The sequence below is a fragment of the Vigna radiata genome, chromosome 8, assembly GCF_000741045.1.
Source record: "Vigna radiata var. radiata cultivar VC1973A chromosome 8, Vradiata_ver6, whole genome shotgun sequence".
NCBI classification, from domain to species: domain Eukaryota; kingdom Viridiplantae; phylum Streptophyta; class Magnoliopsida; order Fabales; family Fabaceae; genus Vigna; species Vigna radiata.
The window spans coordinates 43050806-43074456 of record NC_028358.1 but is presented as its reverse complement, the minus strand read 5'-3'; the positions used below and the strand labels follow the sequence as shown (position 1 = coordinate 43074456).

Below are 23651 nucleotides of genomic sequence, written 5' to 3'. Positions count from 1 at the left end.
ATTATATTTTGAATGACTTATTTACCCTTCAATAATTTTATTTAAGGCTGCTTTGAAGAAAACAAGAAATACAATGAATTTCATTTATTCCAATAAAATTGTTGCAAACATTTCTATTTTGTTCTATTTTTTCTCTATCTACAAAAAGTAGGATGGTAAATCATTCATGTAAATTTGTTATTAAATTTCTACATGATACAATACGTAATTATATTGCTAATTCTATATGCATCATTCATCAATGGTATTATTTAGTAGTAGAAACAAAATTATGGAGAAAGAAAAAAAAAAAGACCAATAACATTAGAAAATAATGAAATGAGAGAGATATTAAATGGAAAGAAAAATAAAAACGGAGTCGAGGAGAGAAGCGAAAGAGAAAGAGAAAGAAACACATTCTCCCATCTTCTTCTTTCTGGAGCAGCCTCCATTGACCACGGGGAGTCTCTGTGATAGCTTCATCAATCATAATGGCCTCTGAAAAAGTAATCCCTTCTGATGTGGTCGAAAGTGGACACGCTCCACTTGATTCTGGCCATGCCCGTCTCAGAGAACTCGGTTACAAACAAGAACTCAAGCGTGATCTTTCGTATATTTCTCTTCTCTCTTTTCTCTTCTTCCCGTGTTTTCACTACACTTTTTTTTTTTTTTCTAAATCTTGCTTTGAACTGTGACAGGGTGATATCGAATTTTGCCTTTTCGTTTTCTATTATTTCGGTGCTCACCGGAGTTACTACTCTTTACAACACTGGATTGAAGTATGGCGGCCCTGTTTCCTTAGTCTATGGTTGGTTCATTGCCTCTGCTTTCACCATGATTGTGGCGCTTCCAATGGCAGAGATTTGCTCGTCCTATCCCACCTCCGGTGGGCTTTACTATTGGAGCGCCAAGCTTGCTGGGCCCAGATGGGCTCCCTTCGCTTCATGGATCACCGGCTGGTATCATACCCAATTCCCTTAACTTATTTTCCCCAATTTAACTATAACATCTTCAATTCAATAGTTTTATTTTCTGATTCTCAATGCAAAAATAAATAGTTTTTCTCCTAACCGCATGATATTATTATGCTAAGATGAATGAATCAATGAATGACAAAGGCACATCATATATGCAGCACTATAATTAGTATCATTCTGTTTTTTAAATTTGTTTCCTCAGAATCACCCATACCTACCCTCTCATTTTCTTTTCGGTTGATTTTGTCCTTCTCATCGATATGAATGATTCTGGATTCGTTTCTAGGTGTCGTTCCGTATTTGGCACGGGTGGCTCAGTCTTCATTATCTATTAAATACGAGTTAATTTGAGAGATATAATATCATATAGTTGCTATACAGATTTCAAAAAGATTATTTTTGTGAATTATTTTACGCACCTTATTATTTACAAAAATTGACAAATCTCTTAATTATATTATAAATATGAATGAAGACATATTTGATGCTCGAAATAAAAGTTGCTTTAATCTTTAGAAGTTTTTTTCATTACAAGTAAAGTTGTCTGTAAAAAAAAATGTTCCCCTAAAGTTAATATACCCATTTTCTGCTTTTCCTGAAAATGTCTATAGGCTGAAACTTTTAGGGTCTAAAACAATAGTAGTCACTTTTTAAGATAAATTTGTAGTTGTAAAAAAGTGGATAAAATAAAAGTGTATGTTAATTTTAATGTGATATTTGAAAAGGTAGTGGTTGAAACATAGTAAGTATGTATTATAGGGAAACATAAATAGTAATTTAATTTTCTTCATTTAGTATGACTTTTTGTTCATGTTCTATTCATTTATATTTAGTATGACTAAGAAGATATATAACAAGAAAAATAAGTTATAAGTATTTAAGATGTTCTTCTGTCTAAAGAAACTATTTTACACTCTCTTTTGACGAAGATTTGTAAAAACACTATTTCAGGGTAATTTTTAATACTTAGTTGTGGTGCTTTGTTGATACATCTAAAAGTTTATTGTATGTTGTATGCATAATTCAATATATGCCTGAAGTAAATGTAATTTATGATGCCTGACACTTCCCACGTGGAGAAGGATACCATCACACATTTTTTTTATGAAGCGTTGACTGGTTGGTGGTAACCCTTGGATTTTGATTATCCCGCTAGGAACCTGAGAGATGGTTCTGTGCGCATCGTGATAAGTGATAAACTGGAAATCTAAATTCTTTTTTAATAATTCTCTCATAAGTCGATCTACGATAGATGTGAATAGATTAAAATAATTTTTTTATAAAATAAATTTAACTCCAGCAATATATTTTAAATTTTAAAAAAACTTATTTATTTATTTTTCTTTTTTTTAGAAAATTTGTCTATCCAAAATTTTTGCTAATTTTTATTGACAATCTTGTTATGACAAGTAATAATATATAAGTAAATATAAAATTTATATTATTAGTCGATTTTGTAAGATTGAATTGAGTTTAAAAATTTTCTTCTTAATATCATATTAGAGTTATGATTTAAAGTTTATCTTTATGAGATTTGTTTTTTGTTCAATTTATTGTGTCACTTAGTAATTCAAAGTTTATTTTAGTGAGATTTTTTATTTGTTCAGTATACGATTAGATTTATTATTTCATTCGTCATTGAACCATTATCTGGCCACCTATTAATATTTCGTCTTATGTTAAATATATATATATATATATATATATATATATATATATATATATATATATATATATATACTTCGAGTGAGAGATGTGTTAGAAGTTTTGTATTGAATATTAATAAAACTGTTTATAATATATGAATATGTGCAAATATCGTTTTATAAATCAGTTTTGTAGAATTGAGTTATGTTTAAAAGTCAATTTCTTATCCTTGCAACTTGTAAGATTTATCTAATTTAACACTAAGAGATGAAAAAGAATAATTCTCATTTAATCATTAAGGATTACACAAGAGACTTTTGAGGATAATAATTGTAGGTTCTTCTTCTTCTTTTTTATATATATTGTAATAGTAGTATTTCACTATTCTTGTTTGGACAAACTACATGCCATTTTACTTACCAAAAATTGGTAGCATAAATAGTAATATTGGAAATGTCACATTAACTAATAATAAAGTCAATTTATAATATATATATATATATATATATATATATATATATATATATATATATATATATATATATATATATAAAAAGGTGGATTTAAACTTCACCTTACATCTTGGTTTTGTGGAATTGAGTTAGATTTAAAATTTATCTTTAAGCCAGTCACTAATTCCTTATTCTTTCCTATGTTCACTGTTTTAATATTTTCCAATACAGATTTCAGAGTTGTATTAATGGCGCATAAATTTTTCATTTACTTCTCAATTTTATGACGTAAAATGTTCAACCATGTTTTCGATAATTTAAGACATAATTCACCTCAGATGCCTAGTGTTCTGCCTTAATATGCCGTATAGCTTGAAAATGTTATTGCCTGATCAACGTGTAAAGTTTTATAACAAGATACTCTGCAATATTTTTGTCTGATGCTTGTTGGATGGTTTATCTGTTTTACAGGTTCAATATTGTGGGCCAGGTATTCTTAAGAAGGCACATTCTATAATTTAAACATCCTTCAATTTCACTGCAAGGTCTAAACTTGTATGGGATATAGACCTATGTTAATTCATTTCAAGCTTAAACTTTTGGTTTCTTTTCGTTTTCAGTGGGCAGTGACAACAAGCGTAGATTTTTCACTTGCACAACTGATTCAGGTCATTATTCTGCTGAGTACTGGTGGGAAAAATGGCGGTGGATATGAGGCATCTAAATATGTAGTTATTGCTCTCCATGGGGGAATCTTGCTCGTACACGGTATAATAAACAGCCTTCCGATCTCGTTGTTGTCATTCTTGGGACAAATGGCAGCTATTTGGAATGTTTTAGGTACGAAGAAAATTCCAGATTTATTTAGTATTTTCTGCATTCGGTTTTCATTGGCAACCCTTTCTGAATCTCTTATTGGAATTGCAAACTTTTAGGTGTTTTTGTACTTACGATTGTGATTCCATCCGTTGCAACGGAAAGAGCAAGTGCCAAGTTTGTTTTCACTTATTTCAATACTGATAATGGAGAGGGAATCAGCAGCAGACCTTACATATTTCTTTTGGGGCTTCTAATGAGTCAGTATACCTTGACTGGGTTTGATGCATCAGCTCATATGGTGAACCTTTTCTACTCTCTGTCTTCCTTTTGGGAAAAACCATGCACTACATTAACTAAAGACACTGCTTGACAGCTTATGTTATTTAACTTATGTCCTCTCACTTTATAATATGGTTTTTAAATGATGAATTGCGCTCAGAATCTAAATGGTAAGACAAAGCTAGATAAGATTTTACAAATCTAAATGGATTTTTGGAGCGATGAGCTAAACTCAAAATTTAACAAAAATAATTTGCACGCCTGTTTTAACCTGCCATTCCAGGATTAGATCATTCCAGATGAGCTGAGATTGTTGTATGTTTATAGCATATCATGTAAGTATAACGAATTCTTTTGTAATATACAACACAAAAAATCTAAAATAGACTCTGAAATCATCTTATAAATTAGATTTTAGTCTAACTGGGTAAGGAGATAATCATCTCTTAAAGTATTAGAAGGTACAAGGTTTCTCTTACAATTCAATTCCATATTGAAAATTTTATGCTCTTCATTTCCATTGATGGACCAAAGTGTTCCTAAATGATCTAGACTAAGTCCTTCTGTTTACTGTAACTTGTATCTGCAGACAGAGGAAACCAAGGATGCTGATAGAAATGGACCGAAAGGAATTATCAGCGCCGTTGGGATATCCATTTTTGTTGGATGGTTTTACATTCTAGGCATTACCTTTGCAGTCACCGACATCCTTAGCCTTTTGAGTGAAGATAATGATGCTGGTGGGTATGCCATTGCTGAAGTATTTTATCAAGCATTCAAGAAAAGATATGGCAATGGAAGTGGGGGTATTGTTTGCTTAGTAATCGTTGGTGTTGCGATTTTTTTCTGTGGCATGAGTTCAGTTACCAGCAACTCAAGGTAAATGTGGCAACCCTTAGTTTGGTTTCCGTGATAGGGATTAAATATCTATGTTACACTTACGTGTGAATATGCTATGATATGCTTAAACATTTTGCAGAATGGCTTATGCTTTCTCTAGAGATGGTGCCATGCCATTGTCATCATTGTGGCACCAGGTTAACAAGCAGGAGGTCCCCATCTATGCAGTTTGGCTTTCTGTTTCAGTATCATTTTGCATGGCATTAACGGTATGTGCAAACTTTCGTTTCTCTGATTTGTTAAAAGTGGAATAATATGATTAACCATTATAATCTGAAATGTAAAAACATTGCAGTCTCTTGGAAGCATAGTCGCTTTTCAGGCCATGGTGTCCATAGCAACCATTGGTCTCTATATTGCCTATGCCTTTCCCATATTCTTTCGGGTGACATTGGCACGAAAGCATTTCGTTCCTGGGCCTTTCAACTTGGGCCGTTACGGAGTTATCGTGGGCTGGGTTGCCGTTCTTTGGGTGCTGACCATTTCCATACTCTTCTCATTGCCCGTTTCCTACCCAATAACCGCAGAGAAGCTTAACTACACCCCTGTTGCTGTAGCATGTTTGCTTATTTTTGTAGTTTCTTACTGGATTATCAGTGGTCGCCGTTGGTTTAAAGGCCCAATTACTAATATATAAAGAAATGAAGTTTCGTTTGCATTATGATTCTTTTTAGAATCCTAGATTGATATTTATAATTCATGTTTTTAGTCTCTATAATATTATTCTTGGTTCTTGTAAATTGAATATTCTAAATGCCATATCCAAACTTTTATAAAAAAATGCTTACAAAATCTCATACCGCAGTTTTATAAGACGTGTAAAAAATTGTGGTATGAGATTTTATAATCATTTTTTACAACAATCTTAAGGACTTTACACGTCTCAAAAAATAGCAGTATGAGATTTTGTAAGAATTTTTTACCACAAGCTTAAAAACTTATTCGCAATGTATTGTGCAAATCTCCCGAGTACAACAGGAATTTTTCAAAAATATTTGAAGATCACAGAACTAGCAAGAAACTCTGATAGAGTTTATATACAGGATAATTTTAGAAGAGAAGAAAAGAGAATGAAAATTAAGAAAAACTAAAAAGAAAGACTCAACTTGATATTTTGTAGTGGAGAAAGTAGATCAAATCCATGACCTAAAATATCTCTTAAAAAAATTATTATTTTAAATAATGTTCAAAATAAATATTTTACAATATTATATTCAAAATTTATAACACAAACATAGGTTGGTTTTAAGATGAGTCGATCCATTGGAAACCAATTTGCAATTGTATTTTGTTCTGTGCGGTCGCTCCTTAATTTTTCTTCATTGTTGCAACTACCGCAACCCCGCTAGAATGACCTATTATGTCTGAATAAATTTTTCAATGTTGAGTAACCCAAAATTTTGATAAGCTTGTTGATAAACATTTTAGGATGAAAAAGAATTATTTCAAAAATTCAACTTACATTATGCACAATTAAACAATTTTTTTAGATATGATAAATGATTTTAGCTATTTTCGTTTCATTCGGTCCCAGTACCTCTTTTGTTTTTTAAGTATATACATAATTTTTTTGTCTTTTATACCTTTTCATTCTATTTTTTCCTTTTTGTCGTATTACTTTTTCTTTTCTGTTTTTTTTTTTAATTTAATATTGAAATAATGGGACGTTACACTAAAATACTCAGCGAGGGAATGGGTGGATTGATTTATATATTTATTTATTTACCTATCTATATATTAAAAACATAAATATTTTTAATGTATTTCTTGAATTGAAACTAAGTCAAAGAAAATTGTTTTCAATGGTGTTTCTTTTCCAACTTAAAAAAAGGTTTCTTGTAAGAAACATTTATTTTATAATAAGATCATCCATTATCAAATAGAATTAAACAAAAGTTTCTTGTAAATAACAGTTTTTCCATAATAAAATCACCAATCATAAGATAGCATTAAACAATTTTTAAATAAAACTTATTTGAACCAAAAGGTCCTGTGTCGATGAATTAAAAACTAAACTGGCATTGTCAGAGCTATATGTCTGATATGTGTACTCTTGAACAGAAGCTGGTAATAAAATCCATTCAACAACCATCCTTATTGAATCTACCATTCATTAATTCAGTCAATCATTCACCGAAAAATCAAAATACGAAATCCACACTTACGATCTTCCTTATCATCTTCATATCATGCATACAAAATTAGTTGTGACTTGTCACAATTATAGTAATTTAATTGGATTCGTTTATCCGTGTACTTCTGCCTATTATTGTCAATGTCAGAGCCGTCTAAAACTACACCTATCATCAACACAGCCTTCACTTTTTGATAATAACAAAAATAAAACTAAACGTATGTTTAAGGAAATAAAGTTATATATAGTAGCACTCTCCCTCCCTGCATCGGTATGTTTGGTGATTGATCATAATGGCCAGAGACAACGAAACAGTCCCATCTCACGCCCATGCCATTGCAGAAGGATACGTTCCACTTGATTCTGGCCATGCTCGTCTTCAAGAACTCGGTTACAAGCAAGAACTCAAGCGTGACCTATCGTATGTTTCTCTTCTTTCCATTTTTTTCACTGCATTCTTTTTTTTTTAAAAAATCTTTCTTTGAACTGTGACAGGGTGATTTCGAATTTTGCGTTTTCGTTTTCTATTATTTCGGTGCTCACCGGAGTCACTACTCTTTACAACAATGGGTTGAACTACGGTGGCCCTGTTTCCTTCGTCTATGGCTGGTTCATTGCCTCTGCTTTCACCATGATTGTCGCGCTTTCCATGGCTGAGATTTGCTCATCCTTTCCCACTTCTGGTGGGCTTTACTATTGGAGCGCCAAGCTTTCTGGGCCCACCTGGGCTCCCTTTGCTTCCTGGATTACTGGCTGGTACCCTTCCTAACTCCTTTTAACTTCATTTCCCCAAATTACTGCCTCGTAAATTTGTCAATACCCAGTTGAGAGGTCTTTATTTGTGTGACTGAGTTGAATTTAAGCTTTTCTCTCTTCCGATTCGGTAGAGAAGAAAAAAAAAACTACTGATGTGACAGCACCAAGAAACAGGAAAAAGAAATGCAGAGGAGACGATTCTAAGAAAATATTCCTTGCCTCACACTCTCTCTCCAAAACCACATATAAAATATAAGTTATGGACCAATCAAAATTCGTTGAGGAATCGGTTCATTTTCCTATTTTGGGCCCTGTACTTTTCCTCACATACTCTCATCATTTGGATCGTGGGTTACGGTCTCATGAATTTTCGCACCCTCTGTATTTGTCTCTTTTGCCACTACTCCTGTTACACATACAAACTAAAATTTCTGAACTTGGACCAAATTAATGTTTTGTAATTTAATTGTGAAGTTTTGGAGTTTTGGAGTTTTGTAGGACTGGAAATAGATTGGTTGTAGTTTTTTATCTATAGCATAAAAGGCACAAGAAGAATAATAATTTGATCTTTCAGAACAAAGATACTCTTGAGGTTTGTACTATACTAATATTCACCAATATATCTGTGCAGCAAACATGTCATTCTACCAAATATTGAAATTATTGATAGTTAAATCCAGTTCCGAAATTGGCAGTTAAAACTTATAATTAATGATATAATGCATAATTTGTTCGATTTTTTTATTTACTTCTCTAGCTTATGATGTATATTGGTCAACCAGATTTTTGAAAATTTAGTGCTCTTAATCGGATAAAATTTACTACAATTGTCTAATTTATTAGCTCTCCTTAGCGTCGTGTAGCTTGAAATTAAAGTTTATTGCTTAATCAGTTTTTGAAGTATAATAACAAGAGACTCTGCCATATTTGCCTTACCACGGTTGTTTCTCTGATGTAAGTTGGATGGTTTATCTGTTTTTGCAGGTTCAATATTGTTGGCCAGGTATTCTTAAGAAGCACAAATTAAACATCCTTCACTTTTAACTGCAAGGACTTGTGTGGGATGTAGATTTCCATTAATCCATCTGATGCTCCAACTTTGGTTTCTTTTTTTCGTTGCAGTGGGCAGTGACAACAAGTGTAGATTTTTCACTTGCACAACTGATTAAAGTTATTATACTCCTCAGTACTGGTGGGAAAAATGGTGGCGGATATGAGGCTTCTAAATACGTAGTTATTGCTTTCCATGGGGTGATTTTGTTCCTACACGGTATCATAAACAACCTTCCTATATCATTGTTATCATTCTTGGGACGCCTTGCTGCTATTTGGAATATTGTAGGTATGAAGAAATTTCCTGTTTAATTGTTTTCTGCATTCAATTCTCCGTGGAAACCTTTCTGAATTTTTGATTGACATTGAAAATTTTAGGTGTTTTTGTGCTTATGATTGGCATTCCATCTGTTGCAACGGAAAGGGCTAGTGCCAAGTTTGTTTTTACTCATTTTAATGCTGAAAATGGGGACGGAATCAGCAGCAAGCCCTACATATTTCTCTTGGGACTTCTTATGAGTCAGTATACCCTAAGTGGATATGATGCATCAGCTTATATGGTATATCTTTTCCACTCTTTTCCTTCTTTTTTTCAAAATTTATTGCCCTGAAAAGCTTTTACAAAGTTTCTTGACCGGTAAATCGTATTATTTCGACATGACATTAAGTCCGTTAAAACATCATTATTAGAATCGATTATTGGATTCAAGATATTACTTCTTTTAGATTTGATGTTTCTGTCGTAGTTTTGTTCTCCAGTATACAAATCATTCGTAATATTCAGTATTGTCCGCTTTGAGACAAAAAAAATTGTCTATAATTGCTGTCAAGAAAAAATATTGTACTGGGATTTCCGCTAACTTAATTACATAATTAAAAGCTAAAAAATTCTGACATAAGTCACATCACTTCAAAATCAATTTTAACTAAAAATAATTTTGTAAACACCATCTCAGCAGGACTCATTGATTACTTAAATTGTATATGCAGACAGAGGAAACCAGGCAGGCTGACATAAACGGACCAAAAGGAATTATAAGTGCTGTTGGGATATCTGTTATAGTTGGGTGGGGTTACATACTAGGCATTACCTTTGCAGTCACCGACATTCATTATCTTTTGAGCGAAGATAATGACGCTGGTGGGTATGCTATTGCTGAAGTGTTTTATCTAGTATTCAAGAATAGATATGGCAATGGAGCTGGGGGTATTATTTGCTTAGTCATTGTTGCTGTTGCTATATTTTTCTGTGGCATGAGTTCCGTCACAAGCAATTCAAGGTAAAACGTGCCTGCACCAAATTAGCACGCTTTCTATACGAGCGAGACTTAATTTCTCTACATAATATAATATGACGCTTAAAACTTGTTCAGGATGGTTTTTGCTTTCTCTAGAGACGGGGCCCTGCCATTTTCATCATTGTGGCGCAAAGTTAACAACCAGGAGGTTCCCATCTATGCAGTTTGGCTTTCCGTTTCTATATCATTTTGCATGGCATTAACGGTATGTGATATATTTATAAACTTTGATTTTATAATAATCTGAATATTTAGGTTTGTTGAAAAGTGGAATGTAATTTCATTGCAGTCTCTTGGAAGCATGGTGGCATTTGAGGCCATGGTATCCATTGCAACGATCGGCCTCTATATTGCTTATGCCTTACCTATACTCTTTAGGGTAACCTTGGCACAGAAGGATTTTGTCCCAGGGCCTTTCAACTTGGGCCGTTATGGAGTCATTGTGGGCTGGGTGGCTGTCCTTTGGGTGCTCATCATCTCCATACTCTTCTCATTACCTGTTTCGTACCCAATAACCATGGAGACACTTAACTACACCCCTGTGGCTGTTGGATGTTTGCTTATTCTTGTAGTTTCTTTCTGGCTAATCAGTGGCCGCCATTGGTTTAAAGGCCCTATAATCACTATATAAAAAAAAACTTATCAGTTACACACACACACAGTTACACACATATATATAGTTTGATAGATTTAGTTTTTTTTATAATGTTTGTTACATAATAACATTTATTATGTCAGGTTTATAACTATTGATTATAGTAAGTTAAATTTATTGTGCCATGACTATAATACATGTAATAATAATAAGTTGGACTTATTATATGAGATTATAATTAACTCTTTAACAATACGTAACATTAATGGTTGGTGTAAAAAATTAACTGTAATCAACTATAATTCAGATAAGTGATTAAATTGCTACATTAAAACATACTGTAGTTATAGGGAAAATTTACTTATAAAAATAGAACTTGAGTATTAAACTTATTATTTTATAAAAGAAAAATACTATTTAAAATGGTCTTTATAATGTGATGAAAAAGCTATCGAAGGATCCACTTATTCTTTAAGATGTTGCCATTGAAGTAACAAGAATGGAAAACATGAATTTGCAAATGAGAAGAAAGAACATGCAAGAAGAAATTGACAATTAATGGTGGACAACTTTGAAGCATGAAATATGGTTTTATACTTGTGTCAACTACCTTCGATTCAAACTTATCTATGATCTGTGTTTTAAGATATGAAGACACATTATTCTAAAATTAGAATTGATTTACTTGACACAAGCTTAAATAAATCTTAAATAATTATAATAATGTGAATTAGATCAATATTAATTTAAATAAATATTAAAAATAAATAGAATTAATGTCAACTTAATAATTCACTTCATGTTTGCATATGTATGTTCGGTCACAAAGATTACTTGTTCATGCTTTCTCGCAAGAAGAAGAAAGACAAACACTGTATTTATCATCTTCCAATATCTTGAAATTGATGCTTATAATATATATACTATATGAATCACAGGATAATGTCTACTACTGGAAAAGGAAATAGGTTTCCATGTATGTTCAAACTTGAAGTTAACCATGTATAGAACAGAAAGTTTCCCATTTTGCTCCAAGTTTCAGTCAATCTGCAAGCACATACCTATACAACAATAAGAAAAGAATGAGAAATTGTGTGTATCTTTAGTCTCTGAAGTATGACATAGTTATTATATTTTTTGAAGTGTGTACATGATAAAGTGACAACCTTTTTTGATCTGATGGTGTTGTCCATATCAAATTACCATTAATTAAGAGGAACCCCTTCCTTCTAGAATATTTCTTAGCATCTCAGCACATTGATCGACAGCAGCAGGATTGGTTTCATATTTATACAAATTGAAACAGTCAGAGTCTTCCAGAAACGTTTCTACGAAATCACACAAATCAGTTCCAGGTATGTTTGAATCCATTGAAGCACCTGTGAATTCCATTCCCAAGCTGTTCACTGAAATCTGATCTTGATTATGGTTCACATTCAAGAAAACGTTTGGTGCTGGGAGACCTGGATCAAATGCTCTTTTTATGCTCTAAATTAACGAATCAATTACAAACAAAAATGCTGGCTATAGCGATCTACCACCAGTGAAAAACAAAGAGAGAAATTATAGTAATTACTTTTTGTTTCCAAGGTGGATCCTTTAGATGTGGAAGAGTTGGCTTTGTGTCTTGAAGATGATACTCTAGGCAAATCAGAATTGAGAGATCTCTCTTCACCTTTCAAACGCAATCTGTATTTCTGTGTAAGAAAAATGTCAGTTAAGAAAAAACCTAAACAAATGAAGCAGACGAGAAAACATGCATGGTCGTTCATGAATGCAACTATATATAGTTATGGAAAAAGAGAACAAAGTAATGGCATCACGATACCTTCTTTCAGCTCATATTGCAATTATTTAAAACGTTCCTGGATCCTAATTTTTGCATTGATGAACATACATAAACTTACATATTCTCGGAGGAAAGCTAGAAATTTCAATTCTATATTATAGTAGGTGAACTAGTAAATTCCAGATAACTCTAGCCCTAATAACTTTTAAGCGTATAAATGATGATAAACTATATTGCTTGTCTATGTTGAAGTGGCAGAAAAGAACCTGCAGATGACTTGCAACTTGGCGAGCAGTGAGGTGAGGCTCACTGACATTCATCAGAACTAATATCTGTTTTGGACGAGCAACTGAAAATGAAACACAGGCATTTTAACTATCTTATCACGAATGAAGCTTGAATCCATTACTGATATATATGTAATCAAGAAAAGAAAAGGGGGAATGAAATTCAATATATAGTGAGAGAAAAGAAACAGTACTGTTGTCTCCTAATTCTTTCACTGCTTCTAAAAACTTTTGATGCAATTCAGGAGTCCAAACACTCAAACGTTTTTTGTGCTCAGACATTCTGAAATATTCATTGAGGTTGTTAATGTTCATCTTGGCTGATCCCGACCAATCTGGCTTTTCCTGCACAACATCTCTCTTTTCTTTTTTCTTGAATGCATAATCATCATGCTTTCTTTTTCCATATGTTTTGGGACCTTTGCACTTTGTGGTTGGCATTGTGTTCTTGAGGGTTTTCTTTCCTTTTTCTTTGCCTAATGTATCAGCATCGCTTCTTCCGTTTTTTGCTCCAAGATCCTGGCATTGGGCGTTTGTCGCCTGTTCAAAAGTTGAGTGTTTTGAAGGAAAATAATTCATGATAACCAACCCAAGAAGATATTAATGTGTTAGGATATATATATATATATATATATATATATATATATATATATATATATAAATGTTATAAAATCATCACACATCCTAAAATTTCGAGTTAGATTTTCTTCAATTGTTTAGTATAGGTTTAATTTCACAATAAATCAAAATAATTGTAGATCCCCGATTTTAAATAGCTTTTATCGTAAATTCAAAACTCAACATAAAACTAAACATCCACTATTTTTATAGTCATAATAGTTTTATATATAAGTACACCAATTTTAATACACCATTATTATTAATACAAATCTTTAACATATTCGGTAATATGAAAGTATCAAATAATGTTAGTTACATGGTTGAATATGGAAATAAGGTGAAAATAAAGAGAGATTTTTTTTAAAAAAAAAAAAAACTGTTATATTTTTCATTAACTTTTATTTTTCTTTCACGAAAGTTCTTCAATTTTATTTTTTATTTATTTCCACTTATCTGTTTCTGTTTCTATCCATTTTAATTCGTTTATCTTCATCCCAAGGAATTGAAGATGGTATGGAGTGTTATTGAGATAACCCTTTTAACTATATATATATATGCACCTGTTTCATCTGGGTATTCTGTAATCCCTTTGCATGGAAGTCTGCATTTTGAGTGTTTGTGGGTGAATAGGGTCTTGAGTGATACACATGTTGCCAGAGATATTGAAGATCATTGGGAGTGATAGGCTCCTTAAGGAAATAACACAATCCTGTAGCTAAAGCTTTCCTGTTTATATCACCAAACACTCCAGAGTAGATGACTGTACATGACACAAAACGATGCATTATTATATATATATTAGTCAAATGAGAGTAGAAAATTAAGTGCACTGGAGACAGGAACATCCTTTTGAACTACTACATCCAGAAAAGAAGGGATATCCATGTCAGCCATATCAGCTTTAGCCATTATCAGTTTGAACGTACCTTCTTGATGGCAAATCATGGATGCAGCAGCGGATGCCTTATTTGTAGCAGTAACTGATTAACCAAACAATTATATATGAGAGCTATTTGCAAAATAAACAACACCAGATTCAATTCTTATCAAGGGTTTTCACGAATTTCACAAGTGAGATAGTGTCAATTTTTTAGTTATTCCTCAAAACACTGGTTAAAGTGTTACTGTGTGATGATTTGAAAACCATTTTTAAATTCAATTTTTCATTTTGCAGAATTTAGAGTACAGAGAGAGGGAATGAAAGTGGCAAAGAGAATTGAGAGAAAATTGGAAGTATACGATACCTTTGAAAGAATATAGTTGAAGAATTGTTGAGAGATAAGAACGTGAAATTTTGTCATCATGCACTAGCAGAATGCTAAAACCTCTTGCAAAGCTAGGAACATGTTTTATCAGTGAAATTGACTCGTCTACCATTTTTCACAATGAGTGAAACTGAATTGATGAATCCAATGAATCATAGGAAGAAGAAGTTTGAAGTGTTTGTGGATTATATAAAGTAGGAGGACAAGTGTCTAATAAATGTGACCATATAAAAGGTATTTTTTTAATTACCAACAACGTCTTGTACCCTTTTCTGGAAACAATATACTTTTTAACTTAATTAACTCATAAATTTAAATCATTTCAATTCTCATCCATTTAGTTAAATTTTTTCTATTTTCCAATTAGATATACAAAATTTATCTTTACATTCTCATTATTTATATGCTTTTATATCAAAAATTAAAAACTAGCTTACTTGTTTAAAAAATATTGAGTATTTTCAATTAATTTTTCATTAAAAAAATATATATAATGAATGTTTAAAATTTATATTTTTTAATCGAGTCTCTACATTAATTAAAATTTCAAAATACCAGACAATGTCATTTAGCAGAGATAATCAAGTCATCCAATAAATTAGTTCAAAAATATAAAAAATAAAATAAAAACTGGCCAAAATTTTAATAAAAATTCAATTAATAATACTCAAATTTAATGAGATACTTAAAATTTCATTAAACTGCATTTTATTTTTATATAAAGACAGGCAAATAATGATGATGTGAAAAAATAACAGAAATAACAAGTGATAAAAAATTAAATAAAAATAAGAATAAATGTTAGATACTCACTAGATTATTTTTTTTAATAAAGTTCAGTTAAAAATACTTAAATTTATAAAATACTCAAAATTTAATTAAGTCTGTTTTTTTTTTTACTAAACTTAATTGTGCATACAAAATTTAATACAGGTTAAGTTAACACTTTTTGTATTAATAATTATATCACAATGTATGATAACTTTTTAGTTATTTTAAAGACTAACCATTTCTATGGAAGAAGATAACAATTTCATCATTCAGAGTAATTTAGAATTAGGAAACATTAAAACGTTTATAATATACAAAAGTAAAATTAGAAATAGGTTTGAAAAGGGTAGTTATTCATAGACGTGACATAAAAATAAATAAATAAAGAAAAATGTAGTTCACATTTTCTACATAAAATAGTAAACTTCTCACTACCCGTAATGTTGCACTGAATAAATTTAAGAGTGCATCAATTTTAAGAATCATTTTCACATTTCCTAAAGAAATGTGGTTAATGTTAATTTTTAATAGTTCTAGTAGCATTATTTTTGGTGAAATAATTAATAGTTTTATTTAATAACAATATTTTTCCCTATTTACGTTGTGAAAAATGCAATGTCTATGAAAAAGTATTAATGAATTAATAATACTTGATCATCTAAACTTTATTAAAAAATTTTGTTTAATACATATTAAACAAAATTGTTCATTATAAAATAAATATTAACATACATAAGTTAGTTTATAAACTAATTATATGAATATAAAAAAAATATTAAGTAAATTTAGTAATGTATATTAAATAAATTTATTCATGATTATATATTCATATAACTGATTAGTCGAATTTAACTATATATATTAAAAGTCAATATCGATATATTCTAATAATACATATTATAGTAATATGTTCATACATTAATTAAATTTGTATTTTTAGCAAGTCTATTATACATATTTTTGCATGATTTATTTTTTGTATTTTTATATACAATCTATTCAATATTATCTTTTGTATTTTTAAAAAATCTACTATTTACTAATTATATTGAAAACTTGATTATAAATTTAAAATTATTTTTTATCAATCTCTAAATCCTTTTTAATATAATATGTATTTTACTATAACTTAAAAAAAATATAAACAAATACCAAATTGTGTGTGTAAAAATAAATTTGTAACTAGTCTTCTACCTAGTAAAGTACTACTACAGGTAATGTGTAACGCGACACTGAATAAGTTTAAGAGTGCATTAATTCTAAGAATCGTGTTCACATTTCCAGAAAGAAATGTGGTTTATATAATGCCATTTTATTTTTTTTACAGTTGTAGTAGTATTTTTTGTGAATTAATTAATAGTTCTATTTAATAACAATACTTTTCCCTATCTACGTTGTGAAAAATTTAATGTCTGTGAAGGTATCATTGAATTAATAATAATCCACATTAAAATTTAATGTCTATGAAAATAAATGTTTATTAAAATTTGGTTTCTTGCTTAAAAAGTCAATATTTACATATTTAGAATATTTAGTGGATTTTCTGAGATAAAGTGAAACATTCCACTATGTTGCACTAGCTGTTGGTTCGCTCCGTTACATTTAGGTTTGTTAGTACAGTCTGTCAAAAAAAAATATGTTAGAAGATTATTTACAGGAAAATTACTTTTTGAAAACCAAATAACCATTTTACAATTTTCTTTGTAAGGATAACATGGTAATTAAAAAGGTACATTTTTATAATTGTAAAAAAGAAAAAACAAATATTATCATTTTTATAATTAAAAAGAAAAACAAGTTGTTTATAATTAAAGAAAAACAAGTTTTTGTAATTAAAGAAAAACAAGTTTTTTATAATTATAAAAAAACAATTTCTTATAATTAATGAAAAACAAATTCTTATAATTAAAGAAAAACAATGTCTTATAATTAAGGAAAAACAGTTTTTGTATAGTAAAAAAGATCTGTTAAATATATAAAGTCGTCGCTGTCTATCTTAAAATGGGTACTTTACAGTAATATTTGGCAGATTTTGAGGTGGACTAGAATTTTAAATATTTAATAATATTAATTATTTTTATTTTTACAATATGATAAATTTAAAAAGTTGTCAAGAAAAGCACAAACTTAATTTAAAAAATCTGTGCAAAATATTCACAAGGAATAGTAGATTGAACTCGTATACCTGACTAAAGATTCGTACGATGGCCAATGGTCATAAAATGTGATATGGGGGTTAAAAAATGTCAAAGAAAGTAGTTTCAATGTTACGAAAAGCTCATTAGTTAATGAAATTTGCAGAGTATAAAAATGTTGTTAATTTCCCATAATTGTTTTTAGAAAAATAAATTTAAAATATAATTTTAATATAGAATTGTGTTAGAAATTTAAATGTGAATCTAAGTTCAAGATAAAAATAAAAAAGTTTGATAAAATACGTTATTGATTCCTTAACTTTCAATGAAATTTAGAATTAGTTTTTTCTTCAAAATTTTGGTTTTCCAACTTTAGAAATGTATGAATTTAGTTTTTTTATTCAAATTTTGTTAACTTTATTTTATGTTTCAAACACACATTTAGATTGTTTATATTATTTGACATATTTTTGCTTTAACGTTAACTGAGAAGTTTCCTCGATGAAAATTTTTCAAAAGAAACTCATTTTTTTTATATGGTTGATGATTTTTTTTATCACAAACTTAAATGAGTACAATGTGAATTTAATTCCTTATAATTTTAAATTCGTAGTTGTATGTATTTATCTATTGTGTCAAATTTCATTTTTGTTTTTATTTCAAACCTATTCTACTATACATTTTTAATAATTATATTTTTGTGTTTAAAGATAAATTAAAGGCCATTGTATGTCCTTTTAAATTTTGTCACACTATTTCTATGTTAGATAAATGTATTAGACATCAAATTTGTATCTCATCAATATTACTAAGTTTTCTAATAAAAAATTTCAAAAGGCTCATTTATAATATCACAGTTGATTATTTGTTTTGATGACCAACTTAAACAAGATAAAGTATATCAATATTACTAAGTTTTCTAATAAAAAATTTCAAAAGGCTCATTTATAATATGATAGTCGATTATTTGTCTTAATGACCAACTAAAACGAGATAAAGTATAAATTTAATTTTTTGTAATTTTATTAAATTAACTTAGACATAAATTTATAAATCTTATCGACTAAAATAAAATAAATTTAAAATACATAATTAAGTATAAACACCACTTTAAAATTAATTTTATAAAAATTATTTAGGCTTAAAGTTGATAAAATTATATCTTAGCACATTGTTTATAAAAAAATATATATCATATGATTTTAAAACTGATTTTTTTTATTGAAGATCAAACATTATTACTAATATATGACTTTTTGTTGTATTAAAAAAAAAAGAAATGGTGAAAAATATTTTCTAAATGATTAAAACAATATATAATTAATTGTAGTTTTTATATAAAAGGTTATTACACAGAATAATATTAATTTCAATTTTATTTCATTATTTTTTCAGTTATTTTATTTTATTTTATTTTATAATTTATAAATACATGTAATTAATGTTACGTTTTTATTATAAATTTCAATATTTAATTTGAAAAAACAAATGATGTTAAGTTGGAGAAAAATAAAATAAGTTAATAATAATTTATGTTGGTTTATAAATAATTAACTCCGGCATGTTTATGTTTGTTAATGTTTATGCTGGTTAGATATTAACTTTTACTTGTATTTATTTTAATCTTCATTTTATTAATTCATGTTGTAAGCATAATTATTTTTCATTTTTTTTATGATTGTGCCAATTTAATTGTCTTGATCTAAAAAAACAAAAATTTAAAAGAAAAACACAAAACTAGATTAATCCCTTCTAAACTATATAATTTCATAATATTTTAAGTGCATTGGTCTTTGAATGTAATCGATACAATCACTAAAAAAGAGAGATTGAGATTAAGTGAATAACAATATTAAAAAACAATATTTTGTTAGTTTATTTTTTTTAAAAATAATTTAAGTCTAATTCAATTCAATAAAATCGGTTTTTAAAATAAGATTTGTATTTATTTAAGATACGTGTATATATTTCAAACATAATACCATATGTTAATAGATGATGTGATGATAACATAGTGGTACGATAAACCTAATAAGCAATAAATATTTTTAGAATATACTAAAAGTTAGAACTTCAATGTTACATTAAGAATAAATTTTAGGTTTAATATGTTTGGAGGTCTTTATATTTGTCGGTTTGTTTCAACTGTGTCTTTCAATTTTGGAAATGATCAATTAGATCCCTAATTTTGTCAATTTGATTCAATAAGACATTTTTCGTTAACTGCAGATAACACCGTGAAGTTTTTCAACACATGACATCTGACCCTTCCAGGTTGAACAGTTTGAAGTGCATAGGTGGATAAAAAAAATTAAAATTATTGGATAATAAATTAATAAATAAAAATAAATCAATAAATGAAATTAGTTACTAATTTGGGGTCACAATTGGTCGTGTATGCAAAAAAGGGAAAATCTGCTGCTTAGGGTTAACCTTCGTCTTTCTCCCTTCTCTCACCAATTGGTATTGATTTCTTTAACTCTTACTTCCTCTCTTTCATTTGTTTTTCTTTTCTATCCAAATCCCTAATCTCAATTGCATTTTCCTTTATTTCTTTATTCACGCTCCTCTGATCATTCACCTTTGTCTTTTTATCTACTGGCGAGTTCCACCGATTTCATTTATTTATTTTATCCCGGTAACTCGCTCATGCAAGCACCAATTTCGTCCTCCCAGAACGGATCTATGTTAATGTATTTCATCATCCTATTGATTGTCACCGCTTTTGTCACTGTGGCATTAACATACTTTCAGCTTGCTACTGAGGACCATGAATGGTGGTGGAGGTATGTAGACTTTATCATTAGAGTTCTCTCACTGTTTTCCTTGCTTATCAGTTAGAATTTAGTTCACCTTTTGATGTAATTGATGTTCCTTCTTTCTCAACTATTTCATTGTTGGTGTGATTAGGTCTTTCCTTTGGCAGATTTTCCCTCTTTTTCAGACTCGACCAATTGTGACCTGGAAACATAATTTTAATATGCTTACTAATTTCATTTATTGATTTATTTTCATTTATTAATTTATTATCCAATAATTTTAAAACTTTTTTATCCACCTGTGCACTTCAAAGTGTCCAACCTTCAAGCGTCAAATGTCACATGTTAAAAAACTTCACAGCGTTATCTGCAGTTAACGGAAAGGGTCTTATTGAATCAAATTGACAAAATTAGGGACCTAATTGATCACTTTCAAAATTGGAAGACCTAATTGAAACAAACCCACAAATATAGAGACCTCCAGAACCTATTAAACCTAAATTTTAAAAATAACTTAATTTTATAAAATTGGTTTTTAAGGTAATTTTTGTTTGATCCAATAAATAATAAATTTTTGCCAATCTAAACCATGACTTTGTTAAAAATGATTTTAAGTTTAATTCAATTTTCCAAAATTAACTTTTAAAATAAAATTTTGCACCTATTTATATATGTTATAAATTTATCTTATTTCTAATCGAGGTAAAATATCGAATAATTTTTTATTTAAGAATTTTAATCCTCTTTGAGAGGAGAAAATTAGAAGTTATCGATTACCACTTCTAAATTTTCTTAATCTGAAAATTATTATTACATTTATATGTTTAACATTTTTCTATTACATGTAATTTTCAAATAATATCATATAATAAAATATTTCTTATTATTTAAATTTACATTATATTATTTTTAATTTAATATGCATAAAAAATAAAAATGAAGTCAGAAGTAACTTACAAATGCTAAAATTAGTGTAATAATTAATTATTCGTGAAATTTAAATATGTAACAAAAGATAAAAAATAATAAAGTGTTAAATATAAAAAAAAATAATTAAAATTAATTCAATAAATTTTAAATTAAAAGAATATAACTAAAATAATTTATGGCTTATAAAATACAAACTTTAAGAATGAACTATTTTAATATATCAATTAAACATTTATGTGTTTGTCGAAACAACCTATAAAACAGTTAATTACCTATTGACTACCAACTATACTCCTAATGTAGTAATTATAATCACCTAAAGTATTTACATGAATATTCATGGACTTTGTGATGATTTACATTTGTGACAATGTGCAGTGAAATATATATCATAACAAATATATTAAATGGTCATTCCCTTATACATAATAACCACACATATATAGTTTATACAATAATGCTGTTATCATTATCACTTTAAGTTGTTTTTATATTTTATAATATCCGTAATTAATATGTTCTTATTTTATGTATTGCAAATATAATTATTTTAACAGCTATTAATAATTAATAAAATAAACAATCATGAGTTTTATTGTATTGATTTATATTTTGAACCAGTGTATAGTAAATGCAAGACTTGATTAATGTAATTTTTTGTAATAAATAAATAAAAGAAAAACTATTAATATTTATTCTTTATTTTATTTGGTTCATATCTCTTTAAAATTAATTTTCTTTAATAGCTAGATTTTAAAGATGATAGTTGTACTGTTATATTTTTTGGAATACAGTAAAATAAGAATTAAGATTAGTTTATTATATTTTTTATTTGGGTAAGCAGTAATTTTCTTATCAGTGATTTTATCCTTTTCATTATCTTCATTAGGTGTTTAATAAAGATGAAGTGTTGTTGGCGTAGAGTTTAATATTTAGGAACAAAATTTGTGTAGACCTTAAGTTAAGTTTTATAGAAAAGTATTTTGAATGAATTTCTTATTTGATCATTAGATTGTAATAGTATAAATATACAAATTGATAATTTAATTGGAAAGAGTTAGAAAAGAATAAACTCCATCAATTTAATAATTATTATAATATCAATTATAATAATTAATATTTAACACTAATAATTAAATTAAATAAAGGAAAAATAAATATACAAGAATTAGTTAATAAAGACTAATTATTCTAATTTAAAACTAATTATTATAAGTGATAAGTTTGTCTTTGTTTTTTATGTTGTTAAATTTTCTTATTTTAATTTAATATGAAATTAAGACTCATATATTTAGACATCAAATATCTTTCTCATCTAGAAAATAAACGATCTTAACATTAAATAATTAGTTAAGTATTGAATCCCAATAATTATGTGCGTGAATTTTTGGAAGATACTGACACTTAAATTAAGACAAAGTTGCCATTATAGGTGACACAACAAATGATTTATTAAATATTACAATGATATTTTAATAAAAATACCTAAATGCGAAATGAACATTTGAAAAAAAAAGACAACTAATTTTATTTATTGAAGTTATTTTTGCTTAAGTAGTATGATGAGATAATTTAAGTTAATAACTTTTTATCAATTTTAGAAATAATAGTTAACCATTATAATATTGATAACTTATATGGTAGATTATACAAAAATGCTAAATGTAAGAAAAAAATACTTAATGAAATAGTTATTACTAAAAGTTTGTTGATGCAAAGTAATCAAAATGAGAAAACTACTATATAAGTTTATTTTATTTCTATTTTTTTCCCTATTTTCACATAATTTTATTTAAAGAGAATAATTAAATATTATATATTATTAGCACACAAATTCTCTTAAGTTTCAATTAGTGTTTTTTTAGAAATATTAAAATAAAGAAGAAAACAAAGAAATAATAAGTTTCTTGAAAATAAATAACAAATAGCATCAGCTATGTTTAGAAAACAAAATTTACAGAGAGAAATAATATGTATGTACCTTCATTTTATATACACCTATTATATATTTTATTTTATCTTTTTATTCTTATTATTTCATATAATTTATAAGCTTATTATTTTCATATTCTTCCTAAATATATATTAAGTGTTGATATACTTTTATTGTGTCCATAAATATTTTTCATTTTTCATCTATAAAACATACTACGGAGGGGAACAACATTCTTGGGATAGAGTTAGATATATGATTCTGCACTATAC

General features: G+C 28.4%; 3 protein-coding genes across 3 annotated transcripts; 2 read left to right on the top strand and 1 right to left on the bottom strand.

Annotated features, from left to right (window-relative positions):
* The first annotated feature begins 360 nt into the window (after positions 1-360).
* LOC106769812 (amino-acid permease BAT1) lies at positions 361-5714 on the top strand. The gene is made up of 8 exons (XM_014655581.2): positions 361-589; positions 678-938; positions 3527-3545; positions 3676-3895; positions 3991-4172; positions 4743-5032; positions 5133-5262; positions 5349-5714. The coding sequence occupies exons 1-8, from the start codon at positions 471-473 to the stop codon at positions 5688-5690; spliced, it is 1563 nt and encodes a 520-aa protein (XP_014511067.1). The 5' UTR covers positions 361-470; the 3' UTR covers positions 5691-5714.
* A 1568-nt stretch (positions 5715-7282) lies between these two features.
* On the top strand, positions 7283-11068 carry LOC106771480 (amino-acid permease BAT1 homolog). The gene is made up of 8 exons (XM_014657472.2): positions 7283-7608; positions 7683-7943; positions 8928-8946; positions 9066-9285; positions 9375-9556; positions 9987-10276; positions 10370-10499; positions 10584-11068. The coding sequence occupies exons 1-8, from the start codon at positions 7481-7483 to the stop codon at positions 10923-10925; spliced, it is 1572 nt and encodes a 523-aa protein (XP_014512958.2). The 5' UTR covers positions 7283-7480; the 3' UTR covers positions 10926-11068.
* A 1030-nt stretch (positions 11069-12098) lies between these two features.
* Positions 12099-14495, bottom strand: LOC106770703 (putative two-component response regulator-like APRR6). Its single transcript, XM_014656499.1, has 6 exons — positions 14417-14495; positions 14147-14346; positions 13160-13505; positions 12945-13027; positions 12530-12586; positions 12099-12377 (listed from the first exon to the last, which is right to left on the bottom strand). The coding sequence occupies exons 1-6, from the start codon at positions 14493-14495 to the stop codon at positions 12099-12101; spliced, it is 1044 nt and encodes a 347-aa protein (XP_014511985.1).
* Positions 14496-23651: the final 9156 nt, after the last annotated feature.